Raw genomic sequence first — 22,972 nt, 5'->3', positions numbered from 1 at the left:
CCTGGACTGGTAATGCCTGGGTCACTCAGGCTGGGAGGCAAAGACGTATTAGAAGTGCAGACCTTGCTGCCCTAACAAGGGTATGTGCCCGTGACAATCACTGGTATCAATGAGCAAACTATACGGTCGTAATGATGGCTAGACAGGACTATTTCTTGTGTATTAAGGCAACCCACTCATAGTATGTTGTCCCTATCCCTCGACCACCTGTACTCAATGGCGTTTGCAGCACTCTAGCCAACCTCTTAATCTGGATGATTCATCAACTACAGGCAATCCCATTGCCCATTTTGGTGCCTCCTACTTCAAGCCTCTACATTCGATCAGCAGGATGATGTGGGCAGGCAGCAACTCCAATGGTGGTGTGGCTATAGTACCCTGTGGTCTACGAGTAAGACATTCCTCGTGGCTGCTTTCAGGATACGGGAAGGGTTGAGTTTTGAATGCTTTAAGCAAAATGGCTCCACACCAGTAGGCTATTTTAAGGGTCTTTGTGGAAATGCGATTGAACTTGAGGTGGACAGCACATTTAGGGCTGTTTTAAATTCTCAACGCATCCCACTGGCAGATACTTGGTGGCTGTGTGGTAAGAAAGGAGGGTTGCGCCCAACGCTGCCCGCTGACTGGAGTGGCAGCTGTGCCTGTATAATGCTCCTACATGAGGTAGTTATATTGCCACACACGCAGCTTGAAGCTTCGTCACAGTCAGCTTTGCGCCGAACTAAGCAATGGTATGTCCCTGATCCGACAACTCAGATTGATAGCATAGCACAGCCAAGAGGTATTCCTAATGAGTTTAAGGCCCGCAATGAGATCGTCGTGGGCTGGGAGGCTCTCATCCCAATAATAGGGGTTAGCAAGAATGCTGAATGGATTAATTACATTTATTACAACCAGCAGAGATGTATCAATTATACTGATGATGCTCTTGTGGCCTTGGGAGAACAATTGGATGCTACCACCAAAATGACATGGCAAAACAGACAGGCCTTAGAGTGGATACTGGCAGAAAAAGGTGGGGTTTGTGTGATGGTTGGGGAACATTGCTGTACCTTTATACCTAACAACACTAGCCTGGGGGATCTTTTACTAAAGCCATGAAAAACCTAAAGAATCTAAGACGGAAGCTAAAAGACAATACTGGAGTGGGGTATGGTCATCAGGCTTTTGATTGGCTGAATAATACATTAGGGTCTAGGGGAGCATGGTTTGTCAGGATTGGTCTTATTGTAGGTGCGGTTTTGCTTGTTGTCACCTTCGTTTTTTGTTGTGCTTTACCTTTTATTAAGTCCTTTTTAGTTTGTGTCACTGCATGACAACTTGTGGTTATTTTAGTTACCCCAGGAAGTACTTACTCCTCGAATGGAACCCCACCGCTGGGGTTATGATTATGACCTAACAACCGCCATGATGCAAGGAAGATATATACATGGGGACGTCGATCATATTTCTGAAGAACGCGCGGGTCCTAGATCGTGAGTCTTTTTTTCCTGTTCTGGTTATTGGAGGACAGGTTTTTGGCCCAAGGGACCCCAGGAATGGAGGAAGAACCCTTTAAGTCTCAGACTCCGAAAATTATTTAGTCCGTGTTAGGACCTACATTGTTTGTATTGGGCACAAGAGGGGCTGAGCTTATTGTCTTCTTTCTCTAGGTGAGACCAGGAGGTCTCAAAGGGGGAATATGGAAAATGAAGAACATGAAAGCATGGGAAGGTTAAAGCATGAAGACCACTGGCAATCTGTGGTCTGTAGAAGGCAGGATGGAATAAGAATAGTGGAATGCTCTTACACCAATTAGAAGAGTAAGGTTAAGGCTGAAAGGTCACTCTGGCGAGATGAGATAACACAAGTAATAAAGCAAGTCAAGTATCACTGTGACAAGATTGGGAGCGTAAATATTTAGGACATGACATTAAAATATCTAATTAATAGTTAGTAGAATCAGCTTGAGACAGGAGACTATTGTAATAGATGGAATAGCTAAATATCTATCATGACAGGTTAGTTTGGAATGGAAGATCACTGTAGCAGAGTTAGCAATAAATATCTAACCGTGACATTAGAATAACATTAAGTAGAATGTACAACTAAAGAGATAATGGGAACTAACATCACTGAGTGAAGTACTTTGATTAATATAGTTGGACATGCTGATAAGCTAACAGAAACATGTTTAAAAAAAAGTATAAAAAGCCATGGACCCTGAGGTTCGTGGGCATTCGAGAATCAGCTTTCTCAGTGTCACGGTTTTTTGTTTGCAAATAAAAGACCTTCTTCTTGAAGAACTTGCTGTGTCTCCTGGTGATTCTCTATATTTTCCTTCACAACATTTGCTCTCTTTACAACTAAATCTGCTACAACAACAGTCTAGTGATTACTTTTCCTCCTCTCTTGTGCAGCTGACTCACCCATGGCGTCATGAGCTTGGCTGCCGTTGCTTTCCCTGGGTTGTCATTTCCTCCCAGTCTCCAGAGTATTAAGTACAGGAGTTGGGAGGTCATGTTGCGGCTGTACAAGACATTGGTTAGGCCACTTCTGGAATATTGTGTGCAATTCTGGTCTCCTTCCTATCGAAAAGATGTTGTGAAACTTGGAAGGGTTCAGAAAAGATTTACAAGGATGTTGCCAGGGTTGGAGGATTTGAGCCACAGGGAGAGGCTGAACAGGCTGTGGCTGTTTTCCTGGGAGCGTCGGAGGTTGAGGGTTGACCTTTTGAGGTTCATCAAATCATGAAGGGCATGGATAGGATAAATAGATAAAATCTTTTCCCTACGGTGGGGGAGCCCAGAACTAGAGGGCATAGGTTTAGGGTGAGAGGGTAAAGATATAAAAGAGATCCAAGGGGCAACTTTTTCACGCAGAGCATGGTATGTATATGGAATGAGCTACCAGAGGAAGTGGTGGAGGCTAGTACAATTCCAACATTTAAAAGGCTTTGGATGGGTATATGAATAAGAAGAGTTGGGAGGGATATGGGCCAGGTGCTGGATTGGGTTGGGATATCTGGTCAGCATGGATGGGTTGGACTGAAGGGTCTATTTCCATGCTGTATATCTCTATAATTCTAAAATGTCACATCTGTTGGAAAAGGAAACGGACACAGGAGACTGCTACGCTACCTAGCATGCCCTTTCTAGTGGTCAGTTTACACCTGCAATGTAACCACCTTAGTGGATATGCTATCCATGACTTGCTCAGCAACACAAATGGTCTACATTGAGTTCACCCACTCCTCCAGCTCCAGCTCCAAAATGCAGCTCGCCAGTTGCAGCAGGTGGACATACTTCCTGAACACACGTTGGTAGTGATTAAAACGAGGTCACCCAGGTGGAGATCACAGAATATGTGTTCAATGATTGGGGCTGCTAACTGGGTCCAAACAGGAGTCTTGCTGACAGATATAAACAGGAGTGTTAGGGGTTATATTCACTCTGGGATCTCGCTCTGAGCTAGCTGGATCAGTTTGTCGTGTATTGTGCACATGTAAATAAAGGTTGGTGATGGAACACCAGCCTTCGTGGAGTTATTTCAGACAACTGAAGCTTCCACAATTTGCCACAGAGCAAAGGAGAAGCATGTCGCTGGTGAGAGCTCTATTGCGATGACTTCCTTTAAACCCCTCAGATACTCTCTTTTCTCAAAAGACTATAATAATGGTTATGTATGAGCGATATTAACTTCTCTTACATTAACCATGGTTCCTTTATCCTAATTTGCTTACTTATATTCCTTTGTTACAATGGCCTGGACTTTCACCAATTCCTTTTTAAAATCACGAACCAATCAAACTTTTCTTGTAATATCACAATTTTGATTTATTTTCCTAATCAGCAGGTGCCGAAGTGACTAAACTAGGACTCCTTTCTCTCTCTGCTCAGATCCTGAAAATCAGTAAGCTTTGCATGGTCAGATGAGAAAAACACCCTCAACCATCACCCTCTGCTTCCTACCACTCAGCCAAATGCACATGCAATCAGCCAAATTTCCTTGGCTCTTATCTTCACAATCAATCTCCCATGAAGGATTTTATCAAAAGCTTTGCTGAATTCCAAGTAACTACATCAAAACCCTTGCCCTCAGTGACACCTCTTTGAAATATTCAAACAAGTTGGATAGACATAACCTTCCTTTAACAAAAGCATCAATCCCTGTCTCCCCAAGTGGAGGTAAATTCTGTCCCTCAGAATTGATTTTAAGAGTTTCTTCACTACTGCCTGAGGTTAGGTTGACTGGCCTGTAATTTCCTGGTTAATCTCTTGCTCCTTTCTTAAATAATGATACCATGTTGGCTGTTCTCCAGTACCTCTCTTGTATCCAGAGAGGAACTGACACTTTTTGCCACCATCCATGTTATTTCCTCCCTTGCTTCAATCAATAACCTGCGATAAACATTTCATCTGGCTCTGGAAGTTTATCTACCAGACCACTCAGAATCTCCTCTGTCTACGCTAATTCTATCACAGACCTTCTCTTTAATTTCTATACCCATGTCCACCATAAGTTGGACAGAAATGTGACTATTATAAGTAGAGCAGCGAAAGCCACGGAAAATGTACAATTGGTTGCAGGTCAGGATGACGGACAGAAGATGATGTTTAGGAGCATAATGTACAAAAATGGAAGACAAGAAAATACAGTGTAAAAAGCTTCCTCAGGTGGTTCAGGGAGTAAACATGCACTTAGAGTCAGAGTCAAAGAGATGTTCACCATGAAAACAGACCTTTTGGTCCAACTTGTCCATGCCGACCAGATATCCTAAATTAATCTAGTCCCAGTTGCCAGCACTTGGCCTATTTTTCTCTAAACTCTTCCTATTTATATAGCCACCAAGATGTTGTAACTGTACCAGCCTCCACCACTTCCAATGAAAATTCATTCCACACATGCACCACCTTTTGTGTGAAAAAGTTGCCCCTTAGGTCCCTTTTAAATATTGCCCCTCTCATCCACTGCAGGGAAAATACCTTGTCTATTTATCCTATCCATGTCCCTGATGATTTTATAAACCTCTGTAAAGGTCACTCCTCGGTCTCCAATGCTCCAGGAAAAACAGCCCCAGCTTATTCAGCCTCTCTCTATAGCTCAAACCTTTAAACCTGGCAACATCCTTGTAAATCTTTTCTGAACCGTTTCAAGTTAAAACAACATCAAGGGCTGATTAGGGAGAGTCAAAATGACTGTGTATGGAAAATCATGTCTCACTAACTTGACTGAGTTTTTTGAAGTAGTGAAGATGATTGATGAGGGCAGAGAGGTGGACTTCAGTAAGGTGTTCAACAAGGTTCCTCATGGTAGACCAGTTAGCAAGGTTAGATGGAATAGAGGACAGAGTGGTAGTTGAGGGTTGCTTTTCAGACTGGACACCTGTGACCAGTGATGTGTCACAAGGATTGGTGCTGGACCCACTGTTCTTTGTCATTTAGATAAACGACTTGGATGTGAACACAGGAGGTACACTTAGTATGTTTGCAGATGACACCAAAATTAGAGGTGTAGTGGACAGAGAAGGAGGTTACCTCAGAGTACAATGGGATCTTGATCAGATGGGTCAATGGGTTGAGGAGTGGCAGATGGAATTTATTTTAGATGAATGTCAGGTCCTACATTTTGGAAAGGCAAATCAGGACAAGACTTATCCACTTAATGGCAAGATCCTGGTGAGTGTTGCTGACTAAAGAGACCTTGGAGTGCAGGTTCACAGTTCCTTGAAAGTGGAGTCTCAGATAGATGGGATAGTGAAGAAGGCATTTAGTACGCTTTCCTTTATTGGTCAGAACATTGGGTATATGAGTTGGGAGGTTATGTTGTGGGTGTACAGGACATTGGTTAAGCCACTGTTGGAAAACTGTGTTGAATCCTGGCCCCCTCCTCTCAGAAGGATGCACTTAGTAAGAGATGGGGAACATTTGAAAGGAATCCTATGATTAGCAGGGGAGATCAAATAACAATCCAGAAACAGACAAATGGCAAGATAAAGGGCATAGTTTAAGGTCACAAAATCCATTTGAGTAACTGCTGGATTTGATACTGGTAGATGGTATTTTGGCTGTTGATGTAAAAATGGTGATTCTGCTTTGAATGACAAAATTGCAAGGATTGCATCCTAACACTTGTACACAAGTTAGGTTGGAACTTTCTTCATTTGAGCGTGGTAAACCTTATCGAGGTTTATAAAATTAAGAGGGATGTGGATAAGGTGAAGATCCTGGTCTTTTCTCTAGGATGGGGAGTTCAAAACTAGGGGGCATTTTTTAAGGCAGTAACAGAAAGCTTTAAAAAGGACATGAGGGGAACTTATTTTCCAAAGAAAATGGTTCGTATATGGTTTGAACTTCCAGTTGAAGTGGTGAAAACATGTATAGTCACAACATTTAAAAGGCATTATGGACAGGAACATGAATGGGAAAGGTTTGAAGGGAAATAGGCCAAACAGAGGCAAGTGGGACTAGTTTAGTTTGGGAACATGATCAGTATAGACTAGTTGAACCGAAGAGTCTGTTTCCATGCTGTATGACTCTATGACTTTAGAAATAGAGAACAGACCAGGACAACTATTAGGAACACAAGCACATGATTGTGATTTTGGCTGTTCAGCAAAGACTTCCAAAAGCTGCAGAAAATTTGGTATTGCATGTCTTTATGTACAGAAAATACACACCCGACAGATCTTAGAAGTCTAAATCCAGGCTAGTGGCATGAGGTTTTGAAGAAAAATGTGGGTACTGATATATGAAAGTAGATTCATCACCAGCAACAAATACAGGTTTGAAGATTTTCTTGACATTGTTAGAAGCAAATATTTTGGAATATGAGACAACTGATGCTAATGCTACATTTTTACAGGAAATCTGTGAAAAAGAAACGCGTCTGTTCACCGTCTAAATATGGCACCAAATGTAGTTGGTACACTTCAATAGTTAAATAAACGCGTATATGTCCTAAATGATGTCTTGTACAATGAACAAAGAAAATTACAGTGAGAAAGTGAGGACTCCAGATGCTAGAGTTCAAGAGTATGGTGCTGGAAATGCATAGCCAGTCAGGCAGCATCTGAGGAGTAGGAGAGTTGACGTTTCAAACATATGTTCGAAAAGTCGACTCTCCTGCTCCTCGGATACTGCCTGACTGGCTGTGCTTTTCCAGCACCATACTCCTCTACAAAGAAAATTACAGCACAGGAACAGGCCCTTCAACCCACCAAGCCTGCGCTGATCCAGATCCTCTAGCTAAACCTGTTGCCTATTTTCTAAGAGTCTGTATCCCTCTGCTCCCTGCCCATTCATGTCTCTGTTTAGATACATCTTAAATGACGCTATTGTGTCTGCCTCTACGACATTCATTGGCAATGCATTCCAGGCAGTCACCACCCTCTGCATAAAGAACTTTCCATGCTTATTTCCCTTAAATGTTTTTCCTTTCACCTTGAAATCGTGACTTTTAGTAATTGAGTTCTGCACTCTGGGAAAAAGCTTCTTGCCATCCACCCTGTCTATACCTTTCATGATTCTGTAGACCTCAATCAGGTGACCCCCTCAATCTGATCAGAAATTGGCTAGCTGAAAGAAGACAGAGGATGGTGGTTGATGGGAAATGCTCATCCTGAAGCTCAGTTACCAGTGGTGTACTGCAAGGATCTGTTTTGAGGCTACTGTTGTTTGTCATTTTTATAAATGATCTGGAGGAGGGTGTAGAAGGATGGGTTAGTAAATTTGCGGACAACATTAAGATTGGCACTATCCACAACTCTGCCTAAGGATGTTGTGGGTTACAAAGGGACATAGATAAGTTGCAGAGCTGGGCAGAGAAGTGGTAAATGGAGTTTAATGTGGAAAAGTGTGAGGTAGTTCACTTTGGAAGAAATAACAGGAATACAAATTACTGGGCTAATGGTAAAATCTTTGGTAGTGTAGCTGAACAGAGAGATCTTGGTGTCCAGGTACATAAATTACTGAAGCTTGTCACCCAGGTTGACAGGGTTGTTATGAAGGCACTTGGTGTGCTGGCATTTATTGGTAGGGGGATTGAGTTTCGGAGCCACGAGGCCATGCTTCAGCTGTATAAGACACTGGTAAGACCTCACCTGGAGTATTGCGTACAGTTCTAGTCACTCCATTACAGGAAGGATGTGGAAGATTTGGAAAGGGTTCACAGGAGATTTACTAGGATGTTGCCTGGTATAGAAGGAAGGTCTTAAGAGGAAAGGCTGAGGGAACTGAGGCTATTTTTGTTGGAGAGAAGAAGGTTGAGAGGTGACTTAATCGAGGCTTTTAAGATAGTCAGAGGGTTAGATAGGGTGGACAGTGAGAGCCTTTTTCCTCAGATGGTGAAGGTTAACATGAGGGGATACGACTTTAAATTGAGGGGTGATAGATTTAGGACAGATATCAGGGGTAGTTTCTTTATACAGAGTGTAAGCAGTAGACTTGCTGACATTAAGGGTATTTAAATGGGCATTGGACATTCATAAGAATAACAATGGAACGGTGTAGGTTAGATGGGCATCAGATTAATTTCACAGGTTGGCGCAATATTGAGCTGTAACTTTCTATTCTTTATAACCTCTGTCTTTCTAATGAATTTAATCCTAATCTACTCAATCTCTCTTCATAGCTAGCTCCCTTTATACCAGGCAACATCCTGGTAAACCTCCTCTGTACCATCTCCTAAGCATCCACATCCTTCTAGTAATGTGGTGACCAGAACGGTATGCAGTATTCCAAATGTGGCCAAACCAAAGTCCTATACAACTATAATATAACCTGCTACCTCTTGTACTCAATACCCCGTGCGAAGAAAAGCATGTTGCATGCCTTCTTGACCACTCCTATCGACCTGCTTTGCCACCTTCAGGGACCAGTGGACCTGAACACCCAGAACTCTATGAACATCAACTTTCCCCAGGGCTTTTCATTTACTGCATAGTTCACTCTAGAATTGGATCTTCCAAAATGCATGACCTCGCATTTGCCCAGATTGAACCCCATCTGCCATTTCTCCGCCCAACTCTCCAATCTATCTATACTCTGCTGCATTGTCTGACAGTCCCCTTCACTGCTAGTCCACCAAACTTACTGTTAACTGCAAACTTGCTAATCAGACCACCGATACCTTCCTCCAAATCATTTATGTATATCACAAACAACAGTGGTCCCAACATGGATCTCTGTGGAACATCACTGGTCACAGTTCTTCATTTTGAGAAACTCCTTTCAACTACTACTCGGTCTCCTGTTGCCCAGCCAATTCTCTTTTCCTACCTATACACCCTGGACCCCATGCAAACTCAGTTTCTCCGTGCTGAAAATGCGCAGCAGGTCAGGCAGCATCCAAGGAGCAGGAGAATCGACGTTTCGGGCATGAGCCCTTCTTCAGGAATTCAGGCTCATGCCCGAAACGGTGATTCTCCTGCTCCTTGGATGCTGCCTGACCTGCTGTACTTTTCCAGCAACACATTTTCAGTTCTGATCTCCAGCATCTGCAGTCCTCACTTTCTCCATGGGCAACTTTGTCAAACACATTACTGAAGTCCATGTATATATTTTTACAGTCCCTCCCTCATCAATCATCTTCATCACTTCCTCAAAGAATTCTAGTAAGTTGGTAAGACATGACCTCCCCTGTACAAAACCATGTTGCCTATCTATCACTGATAAGCCCATTTCTTCCAAATGTAAATGGATTCTATCCCACAGTATCTTCTCCAGCAGCTTCCCTCTCACTAATGTCAGACTCACTGGTCTACAATTACCTGGATTATCCTTGCTACCCTTCTTAAACAAGGGGACAACATTAGCAATTCTTCAGTCCTCTGGAACCTCACCCGTGTTCAAGGATGCTACAAAGATATCTGTTAAGGCCCCAGCTATTTCCCATGCTTCCTTCAGTAACCTGGGCTGCATCCTATCTGGACCTAGGGACTTGTCCACCTTAATGCCTTTTAGAATATCCAATACTTCCTCCATCGTTACGCTGACTTGTCCTAGAGTAATCAAACATCTATGCCTAACCTCTACGTCTGTCATGTTCCTCTCCTTGGTGATTACCGACTCAAAAGTACTCATTAAGAATCTCGCCCATTTTCTCTGACTTCATGCATAACTTTCTTCCTTTGTCCTTGAGTAGGACAACCCTTTCTCTAGTTACCCAGTTTCCTGTGGCCAGGAAACTGGAGAAATCCGAGTTTATCCCTTGTGGTACCCTCCAACCACAAGGGATAAACTCAGATTTTGCCAGTTCCCTCATTTCCCCTCCCCCCCACCTTGTCTCAGTTCCAATCCTTGAACTCAGCACCACCTTCCTAACCTGCAATCTTCTTGCTGACCTCTCCGCCCCACCCCTACTCCGGCCTATCACCCTCACCTTAACCTCCTTCCACCTATTGCATTTCCAATGCCCCTCCCCCAAGTCCCTTCTCCCTACTTTTTATCTTAGCCTGCTTGGCACACTTTCCTCATTCCTGAAGAAGGGCTCATGCCCAAAACGTCGATTCTTCGGCTCCTTGGATGCTGCCTGACCTGCTGCGCTTTTCCAGCAACACATTTTCAGCTCTGATCTCCAGCATCTGCAGTCCTCACTTTCTCCTATCACCAATATCAGGGCTCATACTGGAAGCAGTAGTGCAGACATGAATAAGCTGCCCTCCCATCTATCGAGCCCAAACTTTGGGTCTGCTACGTAGATGATGCCTTCGTCTTCACAAAGTGGAACAAATTATCGGAAACATACAACACCATCAACAATATCCTGACAGGCATAAAATTCACAAAAGAGGAGGAGAACGACAACAGACTCCGACTACTAGACGTGACAGACGAACGTACAGTTAATGGAGAGCTTCAAACTAGCCTCTACAGAAAAACAACAAACACATACTAAATACTTCAGAAGCAATCACCCCAAAACCCACAAATGGAGCTGCATTACGACATTATATGACATTGCAGCACCCAAGAACTACAAAAAGCAGAAGAAAAATACCTATAGAACGTTTTCAAGAAAAATGGGTACCCAATAAACAACAATCTGTCCATTTCTCAGAAATAAACCCAAACAAGCAGACACAACGCAACCAAAAACTATAGCCACATTACCTTACATCAAAGACATATCAGAAATGACTTCCAGACTACTCAGACCCCTGGACATCACGGTAACCCACAAACCTACCAACACACTTAAACAGCGACTAATGAAACTAAAGGATCCATTAGATACCACCAGCAAAACGAATGTCATTTACAAGATACCATGCAAGAACTGTAAAAAAACACTATATTGGACAAACTAGCAGGAAACCTGCCACCAGGATACATGAACTAGCCACCAAGAGATACGACCCACTATCACTAATTTCCATACATACAGATAAAGAAGGACACCACTTTGACTGGGACAACACACACGTCCTAGGACAGGTTAAACAAAGACATGCACGAGAATTCTTAAAGGAATGGCATCCTAACCAGAACTCCATCAATAAACACACCGATTTGGATCCTAACTACCTATCCTTGAAAAAAAGAACTGGAAATGACATCACTCATCTCAAGAAACCAAGACTTATAAACAGAGAGGGAGGACATATCACCACCACCACTTCAGCACAGTCTCTCCTAGTATGGTGATGAAACGTCTGAAAACAGGCGGCCAGTGGTTAGCACTTCTGCCTCACAGCACCAGGGTCCCAGGTTCAATTCCTGCCTTGGGTGACTGTCTGTTTGGAGTTTGTACATTCTCCCTGTATCTGCGTGGGTTCCTCTGGGTGCTCCGGTTTCCTCCCACAGTCCAAAGATATGCAGGTCAGGTGGATTGGCCATGCTAAATTGCCCGTAGTGTTAGGTGCATTAGTCAGAGGGAAATGGGTCTGGGTGGGTTCTCTTCGGAGGGTCGGTGTGGACTGGTTGGGCTGAAGGGTCTGTTTCCACACTGTAGGGAATCTAATCTAATCTAAAACAAACCTTCAAGCTCAGTGAGCTAATTTACAGACTTATCATCAACCTGACTTACAAATTTTCTCAAAAACTGCTAATCAGAAGAGGTTTATTATATTGATATCTGGAATGAGCAAATTATCTGATTTGAACAGACTGAGCTTGTTTCCATTGGGGTTGAGAAGATTAATGGGTGACATGATAGCATTATATAAGATTGTAAAATGTCTTGACAAGGTTATTTGGATGTCTCCTCTTGTGGTGACTCCATATTTACAGGAAGTTGTTTTGAAATAAGGGCTTGTCCTTTTAGCACAGAGATTTTTCTTTCCAGAACTTTGGTACTCTCTGCCTCAGAAAGTGATGGATGAGGTCATTGAACATTTCAAGATGGAGGTAGATTTTTGCTTTCCAAAGGAATTAAAGATGATCAGGTATAGATAAGAACGTAGAAATTTAAACACACAGATCAGCCACGATATTATTATATGGCAATGGAATTGGTGACTCCTTCTGCTCCGGATTTGTATGTTTCAAATAGTGCTAACCGCTGAGCCATCGTGCTGCCCTATACTTCTCCTGCTGCTGCCAAAATTATCTCATTCTTCCTATTATGAACTCTCTTCTCTTCTAATGAGAAAAGGCAGGGGAAATGAATGAGATGATGATGATGCATGAAAGTATGTAAGGTTTATAAGGGACTGAGAAAGCAGATCAGAGGGCATGTGGTGTGCAAAGCTGAGGGTGGCAAGTAGGTGATGGCAGTTTTGCACACAATAGTGACAGTGATAATACAAGAGTCTTGTTGTCATGGTAGGAGACTCTTGTGCAGTGCCAGAGACAGAACATGCGATAAGTGGCAGAGAGAAGATCTGGCACTTGCTCTAGCAGGGCCATAAGACACGGCGAAAGTGAGGACTGCAGATGGTGGAGATTAGAGTCAAGATTAGAATGGTGCTGGAAATGCACAGCAGGTCAGGCAGCATCCAAGGAAAAATGTCAATTTTCCTGCTTCAATAAGAGGCACTGCTGGCCAACCTCCACATGTTGGAAATAGCACTAGACCAGGAGGCGACTTCAGACCAAGTCTGGTGGCACGACCTGCTCTGCCTTTTCTCCGTGAATTAGACGACCTTCCTTTGCACAACCCTATCCATCAGGACCTCCAGATATGACAAAGAATTGTTCTGTCTTCCTCTTCTCTGACCTCCTCCGATTCTATCCATGACTGAGCAAGGTAGCTTTGGAATGCCAATATGTGCTGAGGAGCACAGCTACATCTCAAAGCTGGTGTGGAACTAAGGGATGCCAGTATTTCAGTGGATATCTGCTAGGTGGCAAGTTGCTGTGCACACAGCACATGGTAAGATGAGGCTGGATATTGGATATGATAGATGACACAGGGGCAGGGCAGGTAATTAATAAGGCAAATTTGCTGAGATGTGGTATCAGAACACATCAAAAATGTGAAACAATTTGTACTTAAGAGTGTAAGGTTCAGTCATAGTTGTATATTTATGGCCTACCTTTGTAGACTTTGATCTTTTCTCATAATGCTGCCTTTGCAGTGTTGCCACTTTTCCTAAAAACATACAATTATTACAATGTTCAGAAAGTTACAAAAGTATACCACCAAGACATTATTTATAGCAGATATTAGAATTAAAATATTCAATACAATGATTAAAAGTAATACAAAATTAGAGGCAGAAACAGACACATGACCAACTGGCTTAAGAGCTGCAAAATTCCTTAAGCCTACTGTTAGATCTGGTCATAAATGTTTGAAAGTAGATCAAATTGAATATTCAAATAAGAAGGTAAAAACAATGACTGCAGATGCTGAAAACCAAATACTGGATTAGTGGTGCTGGAAGAGCACAGCAGTTCAGGCAGCATCCAACGAGCAGCGAAATCGCTGGATGCTGCCTGAACTGCTGTGCTCTTCCAGCACCACTAATCCAGTATTCAAATAAGAAGCCCTGTCAATTAATGGGCAGGGTGCACGCTGATCATGATCTGGAGGAGGTACAGACAGTTTATGTCACACCATTTTACTTATCTGCATATCTTCTCAGTTAACCACAAAGCGTTACTGTCATAAGGAAACCTCTAGGAATGAAGGGAATGTTAGCCCAATAGACTTCTCAAAGTCATGTGTTGGATCCTTATTAAAATAAGGTAGAAACATGTTCACCACTGTTATATTACCATGTTTCTTGTTGGTCTGATTGAACAAATAAGAATGAGAGAATGCTCAATGAACAGAAAGACACATTCAACTGGTTTTGTCTGTACGGCTTCTCTGATTGTAGTGCTACTTCCCCACCTTCTTCATTTAACCCTGCACAGTCTTCTTTTTCAGATAACAATACAATTCCATTTTGAATGCCTTGACTGAACCTGTCTCAACCACCCCACCAGAAGTACATTACGATCCAAACTACTTACTGTATGAAGATTGTCCTCATATTTCTGATTTCTTTTCCCAATGACCTTAAATCACTGCCATCTCATTTAATCTTTCTACAAATAAGGTGAAAGTGAGGACCGCAGATGCTGGATATTAGAGTAGAGAGTGTGGTGTTGGAAAAGCACAGCAGGTCAGGCAGCATCCAAGGATCAGGAGAATCAACATTACGGGCAAAAGCTCTTCATCAGGAATGAGGCTATGAGCCAAGGGGGTGGAGAGATAAATGGGAAGGGGATGGGGCTGGGAGGAAGGTACCTGACTGTTCAATAGATAGATGGAGGTTGGGATAATGGTGATAGATTGGAGAGGAGGGTGAAGCAGATAAGTGGGAAGGAAAATGGACAGGTAGCTAAGGTCATAAGAGTGGAGCCAAGTTGGAAGGTTGGAACAGGGATCAGGTGGGGGGGGAAAAGAGGAAATGAGGAAACTGGCAAAATCCACATTGTTGCCGTGTGGTTGGAGGGTCCTAAGGCGGGAGATGAGGCGTTCTTCCTCCTAGGGTTGGGTGGTTAGGGAGTGGTGTTGGAGGAGGCCCAGGACCTGCATGTCCTTGGCAGAGTGGGAGGGGGAAGCTGAAGTGCTTGGCTACAGGGCAGTGGGGTTGGTTAGTGCAAGTGTCCCGAAGATGTTCTCTGGAGTGTTCTGCGAATAGACCTTCGACAAATAAGACATTCTCCATTTCTACACTGCCCAGAATTCTCATTTTGAATACCCCCATCAAACTTTCACTCAATTTACTCTTCTCTAGGAAAAAAAAGGCCTACCTCTTCAATCTATCTTTACAGGTTTTTTTTTTCCATTTTGGATGTATTCTTGTGAATCTTATCTGCACTCTCCCCATTCCACTTGCATCTTTCCTGAGGTGTGGTGCTCAGAAGTAGACACAATATTCCATCTGAGCTCAAACCAGTGTTTTCTACATTTTAACATTACCTCCTCGCTCTTATACTCAATACAACAATTAATAAAGCCGAGGATACTGTGCAATTTAATAACTATGCTCTCAACCTGTCTTTCCATATTTATTTGCTGATGCTAATATACACTTAAATCCTTCTGCTGCTGCCCCACCTACTATCACCTGTCACCCATTATTTAATATTGTCTCTATGTTGTTATAATTCTTAGTGATTTTTCATTATTTTTGTTTTTCTTCTTCTATCTACTTTATTTTGGACTGTGAACCGAGAACTGTGAGCTGAACATGTCTTTCACCTGTGACCATCAACTTGTGTTAAAAAAAGAACAAGCTGTTATTTGTTTATGAGACGAGGCCTGTAGGTTATTTCTTGATCAAAAGTATTCCATAGATTCTTCAGTGTTAGTACAGGGGAGGGGAGAAGTATTTCCAGGTTGCAAATGTTCAAGTACCCCCAGGTTAACAAGATCAGCACCTGGGAACTGGTGTTAGTCAGTCTGGAAGGGTAATCCAAGATGGAGGATGGGAAAAGATTGTAGCTGCTCCTTTTTCAAGGTATTTTAGGTGTTGGAAGTGATTTCCTCAAATTCCAAGAGCAGCAGTTACTGTTTTATATGCAGTTGCATTGTTATGGAACTTTTGGGGATAAAAAGTCAAAACAACTGCACTTTTAAAAGGGAGAAAGACAGATAAAAGGCAGCAACGGTGATTAGTTGGGGGGAGGGGGAGGGGGAAACCTACAGTGCGAACTGACAGCAGTGAATCTGCACAGTTACTGCCTTTGCTGTTTGAGTTTATGTATCTCTGGACATCAGTATGTGTCTTGGAAAAATTAACAAACAGCGAAATTCACAGCTGACTTTGGAGGAACCGGTGTGGGTGAGCACAGGAACAGATAAGTGCATAGTCTTTAGCATGTAACCTTGCTGTAAGTCTGCAGTAGTGAGTAGAGTGTTTTCTTTCTTAATTATATGTTTTACAGAAATCCATCTCAAGACCAATTTTAAAAATATAAAACATAAGTACTAAGTTAGCCTGAAGCATGTATTTTTAGAGCAAAACGACAGTGTTGTTATCTCGGTCTGTAGATTGTGAAGAAGCAAGATGGCCTTTAGTAGAGTGGTATGCTCTGAGAATGTAGAACATAGAACATTACAGCGCAGTACAGGCCCTTTGGCCGTTGATGTTATGCCAACATGTGAAACCAATCTGAAGCCCATCTAACCTGCACTATTCCATTAGCATCCATATATTTATTCAATGACCATTTAAATTTCCTTAACGTTGGTGAGTCTACTACTGTTGCAGGTAGGGTATTCCATACCCTTACTATTCTAAGTAAAGAACTTACCTCTGACATCTGTCCTCTATCTATCACCCATCAATTTAAAGCTATACTCCTCATGCTAGCCATCACCAACCAAGGAAAAAGGCTGTCACTGTCCACCCTATCTAAACCTCTGATGATCTTGTATGTCTCTATTAAGTCTCCTCTTAATCTTATTCTCTGCAACGAAAACAGCCTCATGTCCCTCAGACTTTCCTCATAAGACCTTCCCTCCATGCCAGGCAACATTCTGGTAAATCACCTCTGCACCCTTTCCAATCCCTACAATGCAGCAACCAGAACTTTATGCAATGCTCCAAGTGTGGCCACACCAGAGTTTTGTACAGATACAACATCTCTTCATGGCTCCGAAACTCCGTCCCTCTACCAATAAAATCTAACACACCGTATGCCTTCTTAACAACCCTATCAACCTGTTGGGTATGGTAGTTTAGGGAGAGTTTCCATGTTACTGATGATAATGTCAACAGGTGGTGTCTTTGGATGTGAATCCTATCAAATTGCAAGGATTGGTTGGAGTGACAGTTAGAGGAAAATGAGGAATACAAGAGGTAGGGAGTGTGATGGATGGCCGTAATAGGAAGGGAGAAAAGCCGAGGATACAATCAGGTAGATGGGTTAACTCCAGGAAAGATGGGGGGGGGGGGGGGTAGGCAGTGGTGCAGGAGTCTTCTATGTTTATCCCCATCTCAAACAAGCATGCTGTTTTGAAAAATGTAGGGGTGATGGACTCTCAGGGGAATGTAACAAAATAGCTAAGTTTCTGGTATTGAGACTGGCTCTAATGCAAAGAGGGCCATGTCAGGTTACAAACGATCAATTGTGACAGGGGACTCTCAAGTCAGAGGCACAGACAGACGTTCCTGCAGCCAGCAGCGAAAAAACAAAATGGTGTTTTGTTTCCTTGGTGCCAGGATCAAGGATGTCTCAGAAAGGGTGCAGACTGTACTCAAGGGGGAGAGGGACCAGCAGGAGGTCATTTTACACATTGTAACCAATGACATAGGAAGGGAAAAGGATGAGATTCTAAAGGGAGAATATAGAAAGTTCGGCAGGAATTTAAAAAGGAGGCACTCAAGGGTAGTAATATCTGGATATGAGCTATTGAGGGTAGGAATAGGAGGATAGAACAGATGAATGTGTGGCTGAGCTGGTGCAAGGGCGAAGGGTTCACACTTTTGGATGATTGGAATCTTTTCTGTGATAGACGTAACCTGCACAAGAAGGATGGATTGCACCTGAATTGGAAGGGGACTAATACACTGGCAGAGATTTGCTAGAACTTCTCAGGAGGAGTTAAGTTAGTGGGGGGGAGCTGCTGGGAACCAAAGACGTAGTAAGGAAAGAGATCAATCTGAGACTGATACAGTTGGGAAAAGGAGTGAGTCAAACAGTCAGGGCAGGCAGGGTCAAAACAGAGAATAAGGTAAATTAAACTTCAATGCAAGAGGCCTAACAGGGAAGGCAGATGAACTCAGGACATAGTTAGGAACATGGGACTGGGATATCATAGTAATTACAAAAACATGGCTCAGCAATGGACAGGATTGGCAGCCTAATGTTCCAGGAACAAATGCTACAGGAAGGATAGAAAAGGGGGCAAGAAAGGAGGGGGAGTGGCATTTTCTGATAACAGATAGCATGACTTCTATATTCAGGGCAGATATTCCTGGGAATACATGCAGGGAAGTTATTTAGGTGGAACTAAAAATAAGAAAGGGATGATCATGTTAGTGGGATTGTATTATAGACACCCTAATAGCGGGAAATTGAGAAACAAATTTGTGAGAGATCTCAGTTATCTGTAAGAATGAGAGGGTGGTTTTAACTTTCCAAACAGACTGAGACTAGCATAGTGTTAAGGGTTTAGATGGAGAGGAATTTGTTAAGTGTGTACAAGAAAATTTTCTATTTCAGTATGTGGTTGCTCCTCTGAGAGAAGGTGCAAAACTTGACCTACTCTTGGGGAATAAGGCAGGGCAGGTGACTGAGGTGTCAGTGGAGGAGCACTTTGGGACCAGCGACCATAATTCTCTTCATTTTAAAATAGTGTTGGGAAAGGATAGACCAGATCTAAAAGTTGAAGTTTTAAACTGGAGGAAGGCTAATTTTGATGGTATTAGGCAAGAACTTTCAAAAGCTGATTGGGGGCCAGATGTTCACAGATAAAGGGACATTTGGAAAATGGGAAGCTTTCAGAACTGAATAACAAGAGTCCAGAGACAGTATATTCCTGTTAGGGTGAAAGGAAAGGCTGGTAGGTATAAGGAATGCTAAATGACTACAGAAATTGAGGTTTTGGTTAAGAAAATAGAAGGAAGCACAGATCAGGTATAGACAGGATAGATTAAGTGAATCCCTAGAAGAGTATAAAGGCAGTACGTTTATACTTCAGAGGGAAATCAGGAAGGGAAAAGAGGACATGAGATAGCTTCAGCAAATAGAGTTAAGGAGAATCCAAAGGGATTTCATAAATAGATTAAGGACAACAGAGCAACTTGGGAGAGAATATGGTCCCTCAACAAGGCAGCCTATGTGTGGAGCTGCAGGAATTGGGGGAGATACTAACTGAGTATTTTGCATCAGTGTTTACTGTGGAGAAGGACATGGAAGATATAGAATGTGGGGAAATAGACAATGACATCTTGTAAAATATCCAAATTACAGAGTGGTGGTGCTAGATGTTTTGAAATGCACAAAAGTGGATAAATCCCCAGGACCCGATCAGGTGTACCCTAGACCACCGTGGGAAGCTGTGAAGTGATTGCTGGGCTACTTGCTGAGTTATTTGTATCATTGATATTCACAGATGATTTGCCGGAGACTGGAGGTTGGCTAACATGGTGCCACTATTTAAGAAAGGTGGTAAGGAAAAGCCAGGGAACTATAGATCCGGTGGCATCAGTAGTGGGCAAGTTGTTGGAGGGAGTCCTGAGGGACAGGATGTACTTGTATTTGGAAAGGCAAGGATGGGTTAGAGATAGTCAGCATGGCTTTGATTGAGTTTTCTGAAGGAGCAAAGAGGATTGATGAGGGCAGAGTGGTGGACGCGATCTATTTGGACTTCAGTAAGACATTCAACAAGGTTCCCCATGGGAGACTGGTTAACAAGGTTAAACCTTTTGGAATACAGGGAGAACTAGCCATTTGGACACAGAACTGGTCGAAGGTAGAAGATAGAAGGTGACGGTGGAGGGTTGCTTTTCAGACTAGAGGTTTGTGACCAGTGGTGTGCCACAAGAATCGGTGCTGGGTCCATGAGTAACCGTCATTTATATCAATGGTTTTGATGTGAACATAAAAGGTATAGTTACTAAGTTTCATATGACACCAAAATTGGAGGTGTAGTGGACACAAAGTACAATGGGATTTTGATCAGATTGGCCAATGAGCTGAAGAGTGGCAAATGGAGCTTAATTTAGATAAATGTGAGGTGCTGTGTTTTGGAAAACCAAATCAGAGCAGGACTTAATTGTAAGGACTTACACACTTCATGATAAGGTCCTGCAGAGTGTTGCTGAACAAAGAGTCTTTGGAGTGCAGGTTCGTAGTTCCTTGAAAGTAGAGTTGCAGATAGGATAATGAAGAAAGTATTTGATATGTTCTCATTTATTGGTTAGAGCACTGAGTATAGGAATTGGAAGATCATGTTGCAGCTGTACAGGACATTGGTTAGGCCACTTTTGGAATATTGCATGCAATTCTGGTCTCCTTCCTATGGGGAGGATGTTGTGAAGCTTGAAAGGGTTCAGAAAAGATTCATAAGGTTGTTGCTAGGATTGGAGGTCTTGTGCTATTAGGACAGTCTGAATAGGCTGGGGCTGTTTTTGCTGGAGCGTTGGAGGCTGAGGGCTGACCTGAAACAGGTTTATAAAATCATGAGTGGCATTGATAGGATAAATAGACAAAGTCATTTCTCTGGAGTGGGTGAGCCCAGAACTAGAGGCCAAAGTTTTAGGATGAGAGGGGAAAGATATAAAATGGATCTAAGGGGCAACTTTTTCACAGAGGTGGTAGTGTGTGTATGGAATGAGCTGCCAGAGGAAGTAGTGGAGGCTAGTACAATTGCAACATTTAAAAGGCATGGGTATATGAATAGGAAGGATTTAGAGGGATATGGGCCAAATGCTGGCAAATGGGACTAGATTAAGTTGGGATATCTGGTTGGCATGGACAAGTTGGACCGAAGGGTCTGTTTCTATGCTGTACAACTCTAAGGGAAGGTGATGGTTAGATCGAGGGAGGGGCCAGTGTTTGAACTAGTTTTGGCAGTCTGTTTCCGGGAGAAGGACTTTGACCACACCATTGCAGAACAGGGTGGCCACTAATTTGTTATTAAATTACTGATTTGGCTGATCACATTCATAATGAAGTGATCATAATAAAGTAATGAAGAGTTTGAACTCAAACAAACCCCGTCTTCAACCCTATGGAGTTGGGCAACACAGTGATTAGGATCCCTGGGACATCTGTTGTCCAGGGAATAGAGAACATTTTTGCTATCATCTTTTTCTTTTATATTGCTTGTATTATGATTAGAAGCTGCATTATTATGCTGATGAAGGTGAAAAGATTCTGGGTAATCCAAGATGGAGGATGGGAAAAGTTTCTGGCCGTAAGAGCTGTTCCTTTTTTTGAGGTATTTTAGGTGCTGGAGATGATTCCCTTGAATTCCAGGAACTGCAATTACTGTTTTATATGCTGTTGCATTGTTTTGGAACTTTGCAAAAAAAGTCAAAACAACAGCAGTTTTAAAAGGGAGAAGAGCAGACAAAGGAAGCACATGGTGAGGACAGTGCCGGGGGGGGGGGGGGTGGAGAGGGAGAGAAGAGAGAGAAGACCTGCATAGTTACTGCCTTTGCTGTTTTTGAATTCATGTGTGCATCTAGGAAAATTAACAAACAGTGAATTTCACAACTAATCTTGGAGGAACCGGTTTAGGCAAAGTTCACAACACAGAATCAGATAAGTTAATTGTTGTTTTAAGTCTATAGAACATAGAACAATACAGTACAGAACAGGCCCTTCAGCCCATGATGTTGTGCCGAACATTTGTCCTAGCTTAAGCACCAATCCATGTACCTATCCAATTGCCGCTTAAAGGTCACCAATGATGCTGACTCTGCCACTCCCACAGGCAGCGCATTCCATGCCCCCACCACTCTCTGGGTAAAGAACCTACCCCTGACATCCCCCCTATACCTTCCACCCTTCAACTTAAATTTATGTCCCCTTGTAACACTTTGTTGTACCCGGGGAAAAAGTCTCTGACTGTCTGTCTATTCCCCTGATCATCTTATAAACCTCTATCAAGTCACCCCTCATCCTTCGCCGTTCCAATGAGAAAAGGCCTAGCACTCTCAACCTATCTTCGTACGACCTATTCTCCATTCCAGGCAACATCCTGGTAAATCTCCTCTGCACCCTCTCCAAAGCTTCCAAGTCTTTCCTAAAGTGAGGCGACCAGAACTGCACACAGTACTCCAAATGTGGCCTTACCAAGGTCCTGTACAGCTGCAACATCATCTCACGACTCTTGAATTCAATCCCTCTGCTAAGTCTATCCAAGAGAAACGCTGTATTAGTGAGTACAGTGGGTTCTTTCTTGATTATATGTTTTTGGAGATAAGTTTCTTGATTAAACTTTAAATATAAACCATAGCTATTAATTTAACCTGGTGCAGTGTTTTGTAGAGGAATAAGACGGTGTTATTTTCTGGGTCTGTAGATTGTGAAGGAGCAAAAATGGCCTTTGCAGTGATATGTACTTCTTGTCAGATGTGGGAGTTTAAAGAGAGTTTAAGGGTTACTGCGGATTATATCTGCCATAAATGCTGTTGGATGCAAATCTTATCAGATTGAGTGAATCGGTTGGAGAGACAGATAGAAGTGATGAAGAATTTGCAACAGCAACAGTATGTGATGGATGGCAGTTATAGGAAGGGGGGGGGGAAGTCTCAGATACCGTCACATAGATGGGTTAACTTCAGGAGGGTGAGAGAGGTCGGCACCTAAGATATTTGTGTATATACCCATTTCAAACAGGTATGCTGTTTTGGAAAATGTAGGGGGTGATGGATTCTCAGGGGAACGTAGCATGAACAGTCAAGTTTCTGGTATTGAGACTGGCTCTAATGCAATGAGGGGTACGTCGGCTTCCAAGAGATCAATTGTGTTAGGGAATTCTGTAGTCAGAGGTACAGACAGACGTTTCTGTGGCCAGCAGAGAAAAAGCAGAATGGTGTTGCTTCCCTGGTGCCAGGATCAAGGATGTCTCAGAGAGGGTGCAGAATGTTCTCACG

At 42.8% G+C, this 22,972-nt stretch overlaps 1 protein-coding gene across 1 annotated transcript in view; it reads right to left on the bottom strand.

The window, feature by feature from the left end:
• LOC140463231 (synaptonemal complex protein 2-like) overlaps positions 1-22,972 on the bottom strand; it is a 377,524-nt gene that overhangs the window by 136,544 nt on the left and 218,008 nt on the right. Inside the window, exon 10 of the mRNA XM_072557016.1 lies at positions 13,457-13,512. Coding sequence (XP_072413117.1) covers positions 13,457-13,512 — 56 coding nt within the window. The remainder of the gene's footprint in view (positions 1-13,456; positions 13,513-22,972) is intronic.

This window comes from Chiloscyllium punctatum, chromosome 37, assembly GCF_047496795.1.
Source record: "Chiloscyllium punctatum isolate Juve2018m chromosome 37, sChiPun1.3, whole genome shotgun sequence".
Classification (NCBI taxonomy): domain Eukaryota; kingdom Metazoa; phylum Chordata; class Chondrichthyes; order Orectolobiformes; family Hemiscylliidae; genus Chiloscyllium; species Chiloscyllium punctatum.
This window is presented reverse-complemented; position numbering and strand designations above follow the sequence as displayed.